This window comes from Lacerta agilis, chromosome 4, assembly GCF_009819535.1.
Source record: "Lacerta agilis isolate rLacAgi1 chromosome 4, rLacAgi1.pri, whole genome shotgun sequence".
NCBI classification, from domain to species: Eukaryota; Metazoa; Chordata; class Lepidosauria; order Squamata; family Lacertidae; genus Lacerta; species Lacerta agilis.
The window spans coordinates 80,988,792-81,002,006 of NC_046315.1; the positions used below are offsets into that span (position 1 = coordinate 80,988,792).

Below are 13,215 nucleotides of genomic sequence, written 5' to 3' on the forward strand. Positions count from 1 at the left end.
TGGCACAGCAGCAAAAAACTTTGCTGCACACCAGTCAGATGGTGGAGATGTCAGGCGTCAAGCCAGTGACAGGACATCTACATTTGGTTGCAAGTGGACCATTTGCAGTCACAAACTGACCTGGTACCTGGGGAATTTCAAACACTGCCCATTATAATCCATTCCACCACCCTCACACTGCAACAGTCAACCACCATTACATACCTGCTAAGCACACTCTGTATTCACTGGGCTCTTAGAAAGGGGGACAAATTGAGGAGGGGTTCCCTAAGATTGTTTTGTATTTCTGCAGAATATCTGTACTTCTGAAAACCTGCCAAAACCTCTCTACTGTGAATGTATGGTGCCATATTAGCTAGCTAAGTGTGGCTCACTCACCCGAACATCAAAAATGGAGAGTACTTATTTCTTGCCCAGGAATCCAATCTGCATCACACATTATAATACTGACAAACAGCTGTATTTTTTCTCTAAGGTGCTACTGGAAGGATTTTTTTATTTTTTATTTTTGTTTTGACTATGGCAGACCAACACGGCTACCTACCTGTCAATAGACCAGGGTTTACCAAACTTGGGTTTTTTAGACTACAATTCCCATCATCCCTGACCAATGACTGGTTCTGCTAGCTAGGAATAATGGGAGTTGTAGTCCAAAAACAGCTGGAGACCCAAGTTTGGTAAACCTTGCATTAGAGCTTAGACCCTGAAAAAGGTGCAAGGTAGGGGACTCAATATGGGCTTATACCTCCATGATTGTTTTGGACTAAAACAAAATTCAGTCACAGATTTTGCAGCTTCTTGTCCAGCTTGGCCCAGCACCAACCTGTAAGAACAGGACTGGGCTAAGCAGGCCTATCACAGCCCTGTAGTTTTATACATTACATTTTCATAGTTACCAGCCTTAACTTGCTTGCAACTACCAAACTGCTACAGGTTAAATGGGTGGTTAATGCTCACTGTGTTTTATATTATACAGTCAGTGTTGTATTGGCCTGATAAGCATCTAACTGAACTTCCACAACAAAACATTTATAGCTACCGGTAGTTATGTTAGGTGACAGAGGTAGTTTAATTCAGATTTATGCAAAGCAGGCAATTTGAGATTTATGGGGATAAACGTACCCTTTCAACCGCTTCACTGTGAACTTTAATTTTTAACTCTAACAGAAATTAAACATTTACCTACCTAACCTGTAATTTAAGGTTTAATTTTAACAGAAGACAGGCTTCCAAAACACTTCATAAGCATGTTAGCTATTGTGGCAGAACTTCTTGAGACTATTTAAGGCAAACAAGTTAACTTAGACTCAATTACAAGGGATGTCCCACCTGTGTTTGGAGGGGAGAAAGAGGACTGCCTTTTCTATTATAACAGTCAGATAGTCATTGTTTTTTTAACTCTCCTTAGCAACTTGGATATTTTTAAAATCTAATTACCATGCCAAATAATGAAGTACTCAGTCAACAAAAACTTATCTCAGCCATACTGAAATGGCAATGGTGGCCAACTAGCTGCAGTATTGTCCACACATCCATGTGACATCATCACATCACTGCATAAGCTTACTAGCAAAAGAAGTAATGGCCATCTCATTCTCCTCCTCCTGATCAGACACTGCATCAAAGATTGATGGTTGTTCTTACTCTTTAAAGAACAGCTGATAACTGTATATACCACAGGTGTCAAACACAAGACCCGCGGGCCTAATCCGGCCCGCCAGACCTCATCATGTGGCCCGTGTAGCCGCCGCCGGCTGCCAGCCTTCACCTTTTATTCTCGCTTTTTTTTTTTTAACAGCTTCAGCCGGTAGCGATTTTTAGGCCGTTCTAGGACTCCCCTTCTCTATAGACTGTCCCTTCCTCTTTCCCCCGAGTGCCGACCCCCTTTCTTCCTCATCTCTATGATCCGCGCGACCTTTCGGAGGCGATTGGCTGAGGGCGGCTTGGCGGAGCTCTCACGAGAGGCGCGGCCTTCGAGAGGCCGGTGGCGGGGGTGTGGGGGGGAGCGAGAGCGGCGCTGGGAGGAGGGGCCGGAGCAGGTGACGGGGCCTGGCGTTGAAGGCCTGGCGGAGGAGGCGGCGGCGAGCTTGGTCGGTGAGTAAAATGGCGGCGCCGGTGGGGGAGAGAGGGTCACCTGTGGGTGGGGAGAAAGGCGGCGGCAACCTGTGAGGGGCATGGGGGCCTTCTCCGTGGTGGGATGCGGCGGCGGCTGAGGGGGAAGCAGCCATTTTGGGGCGGCGTGAGGTCTGCCTGGTGGCGCCGAGGGGTCCGCCCCAGCCTGGGCCTGCTCTCGGCGGGCGAGAGGAAGGAAGCCCCGAGACGCGGCCGGGAGGAGCGGTGGGCGGGCAGCTCATGTCGCGAGAGACTCTGCCGACGCGGCCGCTTCTTCCTCTTCTTCCTGGGTTTTTTTTCCTTCTTCTCTCCCCCTCCCCCAATTGACACGACGCGGCCTCATCTTCGCGCCTGTTTCGGAGGCCAAGCTTTCGGGGTTTCGTTTCTTTTATTGTTGTTATTTATACACTGCTCCCCCGACACGCTCGTTTTTATTTCAAAGAAATGCAAGCTTTCGTGGAGCACTTCTTTTTAAAAAAAAGGGGGGGAGGAAAGGGAGAAACTGGATCCAATTCCTGCCTTGCGCGAAACGGATTGTGGCGCCTCTTTTTCGCAAGCTTTTTTTCAATAAAATCCTTTTTCAATAAATTGTACAATAATTGTACATTTGAATATCTACTTGCCATTATTCTGACTATGTTTCTACTTTCAGTGCTAGTTATTACTGACATTATTACAATAAACAGTAATAATTGAATGCAGTGACAATAATTTATGATAATAAAGAGTGGACACATAGTCCTACAGATACAACCGGCCCTTTGAGGGTAACCAAACTGCTGATGCTGCCCCCGATGAATTTGAGTTTGACACCCCTGGTATATACCATACATATTATACATGAATATAGACAAATTATTGTTAGGAGAAATTCCGTGCATATAAGTACAAAGATGTAAATAATGTTTCAATAATTGGCCCTCAGTATTATTCCTGCACCTGCTTTATAATTCTCATTAAAATGTATTTGGAGAGTACTGTTAGAATGGGACATACAAACATTTGTAGAAAGTGTGAAAACTCAAAGTATGATGTAACACCTAAACTGAATAAGTGCTATGCCAAAGCAAACGTATGGATGAACAATATGGGGTTTTGTGTTCTCTCTATAAAAAGCAACTACAGGGATACTAAATTATGAATATCCTGTCTTTTTTTAAGTCCATCTTCCCATAGGATGGTGCAACAAGTGCCTCTGGATCCTTCACTCTTGAATTTTCTCTGAGCAAAGGAAATAAAGTCATTTAGGGCAAGCATATGTTATAGTACTTAGTTCATTTCAATATCACTTTCCACCTATGTTAGTCAGAAATTCATTAGGATAGAGCTTCAATACAACACAGGTCTTTGTTAATTATATGGACTTCAGAAAAGCCCAAGGTGCAAGTGATTATGACGAATTCAAAATCCAGGTCACAAATGGCAGTCTGCCTACCTGACCGCAATATGTGCTGTGCCCTTCACTACCTCTGCACAACATGGTTAGCCAGAGCAAAAGAGAGAGAAATCAGCATATTAGCCTTCAAGGGTGTGATGCCTAACATTGGAACCCACAAGAACTTTTGGAACCATATTATAGTATTCCTCAGCCTAAGCATTAGTTCATATGCTCTTCAACAGACACTTCCAGTCAAGCCATAAGGTAAGGCAAACATCCTCTTGGAGGAAGGGGACACCATTCACAAGGACGCCGGCCTATGCTACTCCACGCGCTGCCTCTTGCACAGGATTTTCTCCGCGTTTGACACGCATCACCACACAAGAGCATCACAAAGGACCCTCTTTCGCCGTGCTGTTAGTGAAGGCGCTTCCCAAACGTGGGTAAGTGGAGAGAAGAGGTCCAGCGCCTTCGCTTGCAAACCCTTTACCCGCAGACACCCGAGACCCCGCCGCGCATTTCAAGCCAATAGGTACGCAGCTGCAACATGAGAAGGCAGGCGTGACAAGTGGCACTTGCGCAGCGCCCGCAACCTACACGCTGACGAGAGAGACACGCTTGGAAACCCGGAGGGAGAGCTGCGCCCGGACGCCTCCCGCTGCACTTAACCATCAGCCGCCCTCCGCGTGCGCGTAAACGTCCCCGACCCAGTTCGTGGGCGCTTCAGCCAGCACATGCCAGGAAGCGGGGGCAGGGGACGCGCTCCTCGGGCAGGGACGCTCGAGGGGCCGCCAGGGCGCTGGAGCCGGTTCGAGGGGACGAACGCCACGCTCCCTCAGGTTGGCTGCAGCTGCGGGACTCGCCCGTCCCTCCCACCACCCGCATGAGGGGGTCCCGCTCGGCCGCCTCACCGCTCGCGCCCCGAACAGCCGCTCCAGAGCTCCGCGTCGCTGCTGCTGTTGCCGCTGCTGCCAAGCGCCCACCCGGCGCAGAGAGGCCGCCGCCGCCGCCATCATCGTTGGCTCAGCCTCCGGAGCTCTACCTCAAGCGGCCTATGGGCCGCCCTTTCACCTCGCCGCGTCTCGACCAATCAGGGGACGCTCCGGCGAGCGAAAAGGCACACGCCTTCTCCCGTCCTGCCTCGGCTCGCGCGCCTCTCCTCCAATGAGGCGGGGCGACCGCTTCCCAGCGGAGAGGGAGGGGAGGGGTGCGCGGCAGCGGCGGCGGTGGGCGGAGCCCGCGCCGCAGAGAGAACGGGCCGGAGGGGCTCGCGGGCGATTTGCGAATAAGCGCAGTAGCTAGAGAGGAGAACTCGTTTGGACGCACGCAGCAGCACCTGCATACTTGGGCGGAGGAACGTGGTCAGGACCGCGCAATCTCCTTTCTCGCGCTTCGTCAGCGCGCCGGCGATCTTTCTACCTTGAACTCCCACCACCTCAAGCCATGGGTGTGGCCAGGATTTTTGTTGAGGGGGACAGGCCTTTTGTTGGGGGGGGGGGAGCAGAACCTCAGATAGCTATGTATTTTTATCGATTTGTATTGATTTAGGGGGGCAGGTGCCCCCACTGGCTACACCCATGGGGGCGCAGCTGTCTTCCCCTAAATCAAGTACATAAATAAAAGCGCTTAACTAAAAGTGGAAATTGTTTTGACAGATTTTTCTGAGCACCTGGGGTCAAACGAAAGTTAATTTAAAGCAGCTGTTGTTGACACATATTCCGAATCTACTAGGCAGAGCCAGACAGGATGATGACAGGTGGGTGTCCATCCTGTCTACCCCACCCCACCCCCAACATAAATCCTGGCTATGGCCATGACTCCAGTCCTTATTTGCCATCCTGGCTATTTCATAGTCAACGATCACAGAGCCTTATGTGGAATTGCAGAGAAACTTGTCTGCAGTTCTCAACCAGAGTAGCTCACTTCTTGTTTTTTATGGTATAGAATCATAGAGTTGGAAGAGACCACAAGGGCCATCCAGTCCAACCCCCTGCCAAGAAGGAAACGCCATCAAAGCATTCCTGACAGATGGCTGTCAAGCCTCCGCTTAAAGACCTCCAAAGAAGGAGACTCCACCACATTCCTTGTCAGCAAATTCCACTGTCGAACAGCTCTTACTGTATCATGGCATCAGGAGTGCTATCCCATAATTCCTATAATGCAGAGAGAGGTTCAAATAGCAGGAAGCATTGCAGGAGTTTGGACTAGATGACCTTATGATTCTAACAACCCTAGACCCAATACCAGTACATTTAGGTTGAATATCTGAACTCTAGATTACCCACACCTGCTCCAGAGTGTTTCCACAGATGACCTACATTACAAGTATGCCCTTTGGGGTAGCTTACAGCCATAGATGTTGTTCCCTGCATCCTCCAAACATCTAACAATGAAAGAGAATACCTCTTGTCCGGTATGATTCCAGTTCAGATAAAGTTTTTCCTTCCCAGCCAACATGCATTGGCAGCCAACATTGCTCTGAAATCCCCCAAAAATTATAGATTACCCTGCAGGACAATCACCTCACTTGCAATGTGAACAGAGGGGGAAAGTCATAGGGCAGTTCTCAGCCAGAATACTAAAGGGTGCCAGTGTAGGTTTTCCTTAACCTTATCAGCTTTCTGTTAGCTTCAGAAGTTCACTGGAACTGGCTATACAGTCAAGTGACAGTATCCAGCATTCATACACAGAAGACAGAGAGGAGAAGGCTTATATATTCCTCTGCCCACCCTTCTTTTCCATCACACAACAGAACATCTAGACTAGACTACCTAGTCCTTGTCAATACTGCTGGATGGTCTCACAAGGCACTTTGCCTATTTAGGGAATGGATGGTATTCAACTATAATTTATTCATTGCAGACCCATTGAAATTAATGGACCTAATTTAGTCATGTTCATTCATTTTAGTATGTCTACTCTAAGTAAAACCTAGCTGACCACCACCCAATGCAAATGATGGAAGTGCTCAGCAGAGGATGGCCCTCTGGCTCTGGCATTTGTGACCCCAATCCATAAATAGAGAAGCATATTATTATCTGAATCAGTTGCTGGTTGGTAAAACCAGCTGTTGTATAACCTAGAGGCAGCCAGTCCACGGGTACCCTAACCCTGCCAATATATTATTTATTTATGTTTCTAGCAACACATATCTCATTCATCCTCAGAGTAACCCTGCACGGTAGGTGTCTAAGAAGTAAATTTGCATGCAAGACTATGGCTCAGCTGCAACTCTGACATTATTGCAAATAAATTCTACTTCACTCTGACCAGCGTATCTGGCTGATTTAATAGTGACATGACTAGTTGATAGATAACCTCACCAATCCTTATTTTACAGATACCGGTACTTGATTTTCTTCCTGTATTTTCCAGTTTTGTTTCCTCTCTCTTGGCTTTCATTATGTCAGTGATGGCACCAGAAAAAAGTATTTGGGGGAAAAGAAAGGACAACATGCATTTCAGTAGGGTGGGGTAGAGGAAGAAGACCAAACCATCTTTAGTCTCAAAGTAAAACTTGTGGGGGAAAGAATGTCAAACTGTTTATGCATCCTTAAAATTACAAAACCTGCAATGCAAGATGAAATTATTTGATTGTGATTCACACACCTTTTGGCCTCTTTATCTGGCAATGCATTCAGTGGCTACCCTATTAAAAAACAATGATGATAATAATAATAAGCCACAAGAAAAAGCTAGAGCTTCTATTAGAGAACGTGTGAATAATAAAACTCAGAATATTTCACATGGTTGCTGTTGATGGAATTTCACCACCTGCCAGACCAGTTTTTTAACCGTCATCCCTTCATCTGAATATCTGTGTACTAAATGGGAAAGCAGTGGGTCAACTACTAAGGAGAAATAACAAAGAAAATAATTTATGTCTGCACAAGCTCTGATCTTTAATTTACAGTGAAAGCAAAGTGCTTTTTCCATAGTAAATAGGTTTCAGACTCGCTCACTCCTTAAAGGTTAATGCCTGCCATGCAAACAGCATTCAAGCGGTAAGCCACTTTCTCAGCACGTGGTATCCTGAGCTGATGTTGTGTCAATATTTTTAAAAGGGCAAACAGACTGTCCCTGTGTAACTATAGGCCAGCTCGCCTGCTATCAGGGAAATTAAGGGCAAACCAATAGGAAGGTGGATGAAATACTCAAAAGGGGGGGGATGTAAAAGAAGAACGTTCTTGATTTCATTCACCTTTCAGATGTGACTAATGAGGACAATTGGGTCAAAGTGGCACACTCTGAGCTATCATTCAGCCAACAGAAATTCTATATTAATACCGATTTGTGTCTTCCTATGCTTGTTCTTAGCCAAACCACATCACCCATGCACAAGACAGAAGTACCAGAAGACTTGCGGTAACCCCAAGGTATGTACATGTACAAAAGGGGGTGGGGACTTAGGAAAAGAACCCCCCAAACAGTCTCATAATAGCTTAATGGCACAGAATATTGAGATACTGAAGTAGGTGGAAACCAGGCAACCTGACAGAGGGAAATAGAATAGAGTAACTGAAATAGAAAAGCACTGATGTATTTTTGTTTTATTCACCTAAGTTGTAGACAGCCGAGGGCATTTTCTAATAAATTACAAAATTTACAATCAGAAAAAATACACATTTTTTTAAAAAATTCTAACACAGCAGCACAATAAAATATAAAAATCAGCACTAATCACCCATTTATCCTGAATGTCACAGGACATGTTCTCACTAGGTGGTGGAACTGATCTCATCAGTTTCTACCATTCATACCTCCATGGGAAGGCAGTAAGGGGCCCACAACATTAAAGAAATTTTTTATCTCTGTTGCCTCACTGCACATTATGCCAAGCCCACCAGTAGGAAGACAAAGAAGGCCCCCTCTATTGACCACAGGGTCTAGAGTGATTAATGTGGAAGAAGGTGCTTTGACAAGGAACTGGGTCTCAGACTGTAGGCAGCTTTAAAAGTTCATAATAGCACCTTAAACTAGACCCAGTAACATATGGGCAGCCAGCACAGTTTCTGCAAAAGATGTTATATATGACTTCATGCAGGTGCTCCAAAAATGCTATCTTGCAGCAGCATTCTATACTATACTCCTTAAGGACAGCCTCTCCCCATATGAACTAACCCAGACCCTGTGAACATCATCTGAGGCGTTTATTCACGTGCCTTCTGCTCAGAAGGTCCAGAGTGCAGCAGTACGATAACAGGCCTTTTCTGTGGTGGCTCCCCTCTTGTGGAACGCTCTCCCCAGGAAGCCTTGTCTAACGCCTTCGTTGCATATCTTTAAGCACCATACAAATACTCCTACGCCTTTGGCTAATTAAACAATCTATGGCCTATATAGACACGGCTGGCACTGTGGGTTAAACCACAGAGCCTAGGGCTTGCCGATCGGAAGGTCGGCGGTTCAAATCCCCGCGCCAGAGTGAGCTCCCGTTGCTTGGTCTCTGCTCCTGCCAACCTAGCAGTTCAAAAGCACATCAAAGTGCAAGTAGATAAATAGGTACCGCTCCAGCGGGAAGGTAAATGGCATTTCTGTGTGCTGCTCTGGTTCGTCAGAAGCAGCTTAGTCATGCTGGCCACATGACCCAGAAGCTGTACACCGGCTCCCTCGGCTAATAAAGCAAGATGAGCGCCGCAACCCCAGAGTCATCCGCGACTGTACCTAATGGTCAAGGGTCCCTTTACCTTTTTATGGCCTATTAAACTGTGAGTGTGTGGGAAGGTAAGTTTGTTACTATGGTAGTGTTTTTATATTCTAAACTGCCCTGTGATCCTTTAAAGCAATTGCTAGCCAATCACTTCATTTTGCTGGGGGCGGGGGGAATGATTGGGTCCCTAGATATGATCTGAAGGTACATGATGCAGCACCCATACAGAAGAAGTGAGGGTACGGCTACAACTTGGGAAACCTATACGTACTACCTTAAGTTCTATCATGGAGGAAAGGGGGGGTATAAATGTAGTCTATTGTATTATACATTAATAATAAATAAATAAATAAATTATTATTTATACCCCACCCATCTGGCTGGGTTTCCCCAGCCACTCTGGGTGGCTTCCAACAAAATACTGAAATACAATTTCTCCTAATTTTGCATTCTGCATACCACAACAGCCTTGATATCTCTTTGTAATTTGCAGACACGCTCGAATTCCTTAAAATGGAAATTTAGAGAAAGAAAAAAGCTTTGCACAGTGGCAGTATCATAGCCAATGAGATTAATCCGAGGCACAATTATTGCTAAAATAAAAATCAATAAAAATGGAAATTAAGGGCATTGGAAAATGCCAAATGGTTTTCTTTGGTATAGTTGGTTTAAAATAAATACAGATTTATCTCACACACAGAGAGACCAAAATCCCTACTATAAATGAGTTTCAACTGTAGGCAATCATTTCCCACAAAGTCACAAATGCTCTCTAAACTGCAGTTCCACTTGGCTTGAGCAGATGCATTTGAAAAAGGCCATATGGCTAGCCCTGGATGTTAAATAGTTTACAGGGCTCTTGGCATAATGGGAAATATTATCATGTGCTGAGACTTGTTTAAGGGCCAGGTTATGGCTTGCTGAAAGAAGACTGGGCAGCAAAATGAACATTTCCCCCCTGCTATGTGGAACACATCCTGCTTAGAGCTTTGTCATCATTAGTGTGTACCAGGGACAAACTACCTCTACTATTCTCCAATCTATCTATATATATATATATATATATATATATATATATATATATATACGTTCAAGATGGGTCGTTTGATGTAGCCGCAATGCTCCATAACCACTTGACCGATTGCCTTCAAATTTGGACACAACATTCCCTGGCCATATGGGAAGGTTCTTAGGTACCTAGATTGCAAAAATACCACACCTTTCCCAGGTAAATCCATGAATTTGTGCAAAAAAGCGCCCTCCAGTGGCCGTCAAATACCACAGGCTGTGATATATTTCAGAGCTTACAGGGTTAAAACTGCTCTGATCACATGACGTGCTATTTTTCTGTGAGTCACCATTTGAGACACTTTCTCTTTCTGTTCTGCTCTGCCAGGAGTTAGCCATGCCTTCCCTTTCTCCCGGATCGTTTGTGCCATCTTCCTGCTATGTAAGTGACTCTGAAATAGCTAAAATTGCTCTGCTAACAGCCCAGAAACTGGGAGGGGAACGTAGCAAAGGTGAAAGCATGCTGGACACCATTGCTGGTTCTGGAGAACCAACCCAAGTTTGGTAGGCAAAAGCGGGGTTGTGTGCGCAGGGGGTGGAGCTAGCATTTTTACCGGAGGCAGGCAGCATTTCAAATGGAGAAATTGTGGGGAGGGAAGCAAAAACGGGGTCTCCTTCCAGTGTGGGTGGGGTCAGGCAGCCCAGAATGAGAGAGGAGAGGGAGGGAGGGGGGTCGTCAGAGGGAAGCCGCGCACAAACTAAAGAGAGAGAGTCCGCTACGAGAGAGGACAGGGAGGGGGGAACGGGAGAGGAAAAAACAACAGGTGACGGAGAAGTCTCAGGGCTGTTTCCACAAAATGAGCCACAGCATACCTATAAATTCCAGGGTTAGTCTAAAATGGATCTTAAGAGGGGCAAAGGTCACAATATGGTCTACGTTCTAGGTATTTCTGTGAAGTGGAAAGCTTAAAGTACTAAGGTGTTCAAAGGGTTGGGGATCATCCATATTCAACACTGAGGTTATAATTATGGTAAAACGTAACAGGAATTTGACTAACACATGCAATGCACCTTCATCTCTGCCTATGTGCATGCATATTTATGCTAGGTTTATGGGTAAATGCAGTTAGATGGGAGTGCTTGATATTATGGCTTAGAGGTTTGAAAAACCTCAAAGTCTAATTTGCTTCCTGAATTTCAAGGGCCAGTTACAGATACTTTTGTGGTCGAATTTTATTTCACGTGGCTGAAAATTATGTTTTTTCTCAATTTCATGAGTGTGTGTATGTGTGTGTGTATATATATATATATATATATATATATATATATATATATATATATATACACACACACACACACACACACACACACACACACACACACACACACACCAATAATGTCCCAACTGCAGGAGCCTGTGTTTGTAAGGGTAACTTAAGCCAAAAGAAATATTTATCCTCCAAAGGCAACTCGTACTGTAATTCATTCGTGTCAAAACCGATCAGCTGATAAAGAATCCCACACATATTCTGCCTCCAACCAACCTTTCCACTTCCTGCTAAACATTGATATAGCCTAACTGTTGGCAGAGAAGAAAGAATAGCATCTGAATGATACATTTTCCCCCCTTTGTACAGGGTTATTACATTACACAACAAAATCCTTAGGCGTTGACGTCAGTCCTTCCCATGTATATAAGACACAGAAGCACAATGGCATTATTGCTGTGTTTTCATTTGCTCCGCAGAAGGGTTTCTGTTTGCAGGCCCCATTTCATACATAGGCAACCACCTGCAGGGAGACATCAAAGGAAGCACCCCACCGCAGCCACGGGAAACTGACTAGGATTACAGAGACAGAGAGAGAAGGCTGCAAGCAGAATGTCTGCAACCAGCTGGATGGGAGAGTAAAGAGCTTGATGCAGACAGAAACTGCCTGACCCAAGTCATGTTTCCTTCCTTGCAAAGGAACAGAGACACTTTACGCATGGAAGGAGCTCATTAAGACTGGAGGGACGATGAGGAAAAGATATTACACGCCAACCTTCAAATACAACTATAGACTGTACAGTCTTGTAGGGCACAATCCGGTTCCCAGTTATGGGCCCCTAAATGCCATCGAAATCAATAGGATTTAATGAAGCTTGCAGCCAATGGAAATAATGTTGTGTTGTATGGCATGATAAGGGCAGTGTCAAGGGAGCGTTTGCCATCTCAAAAGCTGCAAGGGTTTTGTTTATATAATAATGGAGAAAAGCATCAACATTCACCAGGATTTTAACATGTTTGTTTGCTTTTACATTTAGGGAAGTTGTATACTGTTTTACTGGGGAAAAGTAGTACACAGCCTTTAAAATGTTTTAAAAAAGAAAGAAAAATGGTACCGGAAATGATGAGACATTTCTACAGACATAAGGTACATATTTGCTTACTCCAACTACTTTTCCTTTCATCTAAAGGACTTGAATAATCTAGCTTCTAAATATTTGTCAGTTAATACAATAAATCTGAAATGAACACAAAATGGTGGTAGCATAGTGAGGGAAAAGTTTGTTACTTGCTATCAGTGATGACACAGACACTATCCAATAGGTTTCTGCATCACTTGAAGAGCCACATTTCACAGTTTTTATGAATGAAATGCAGCTCCAGCCATGGGCCAAAGTATTTCGCTTTATTGCTTTGGAAAGGCAGCCATTCTGAAATAGAACCATTGTTCTGAGAGAGAACACATTGAGAACACCTGCAGCAACAGATTGCATATTCTAAAGCTTGTGTACCTGGAAAGACATGGTGACTTCTATGGGCTCTAGAAACTATGAGCAGAGTTGTATTGCATTCCATGTCTCTGAACATGGTAAATCTTGCGTCAGCTCACAATGCCACAGGTCATGGGTTGCACTGATTTCCCAGTCATTGTGCTCAGTTCTAAACATTTATTTGCTTGCACAACAAATTCCAAGGTCATGCTCTAATAGGAATGTTTATACTCTGGAGCCAAGAGAACAAGTAAATAAGCAGTCTTCCCTGTGGGATTTTAGCAAAAAAGTTGCAAAATTTATCATGCACTG

The 13,215-nt window shown here is 45.0% G+C and overlaps 1 protein-coding gene across 3 annotated transcripts in view; it reads right to left on the bottom strand.

The window, feature by feature from the left end:
* PCCA (propionyl-CoA carboxylase subunit alpha) overlaps positions 1-4,567 on the bottom strand; it is a 219,784-nt gene extending 215,217 nt beyond the window's left edge. For all 3 annotated transcript variants that reach the window (XM_033147813.1, XM_033147812.1, XM_033147814.1), the window contains exon 1: positions 4,402-4,567. In XM_033147813.1, the coding sequence (XP_033003704.1) occupies positions 4,402-4,506 (105 nt within the window). In that variant the 5' untranslated portion in view covers positions 4,507-4,567. The remainder of the gene's footprint in view (positions 1-4,401) is intronic.
* Positions 4,568-13,215: the final 8,648 nt, after the last annotated feature.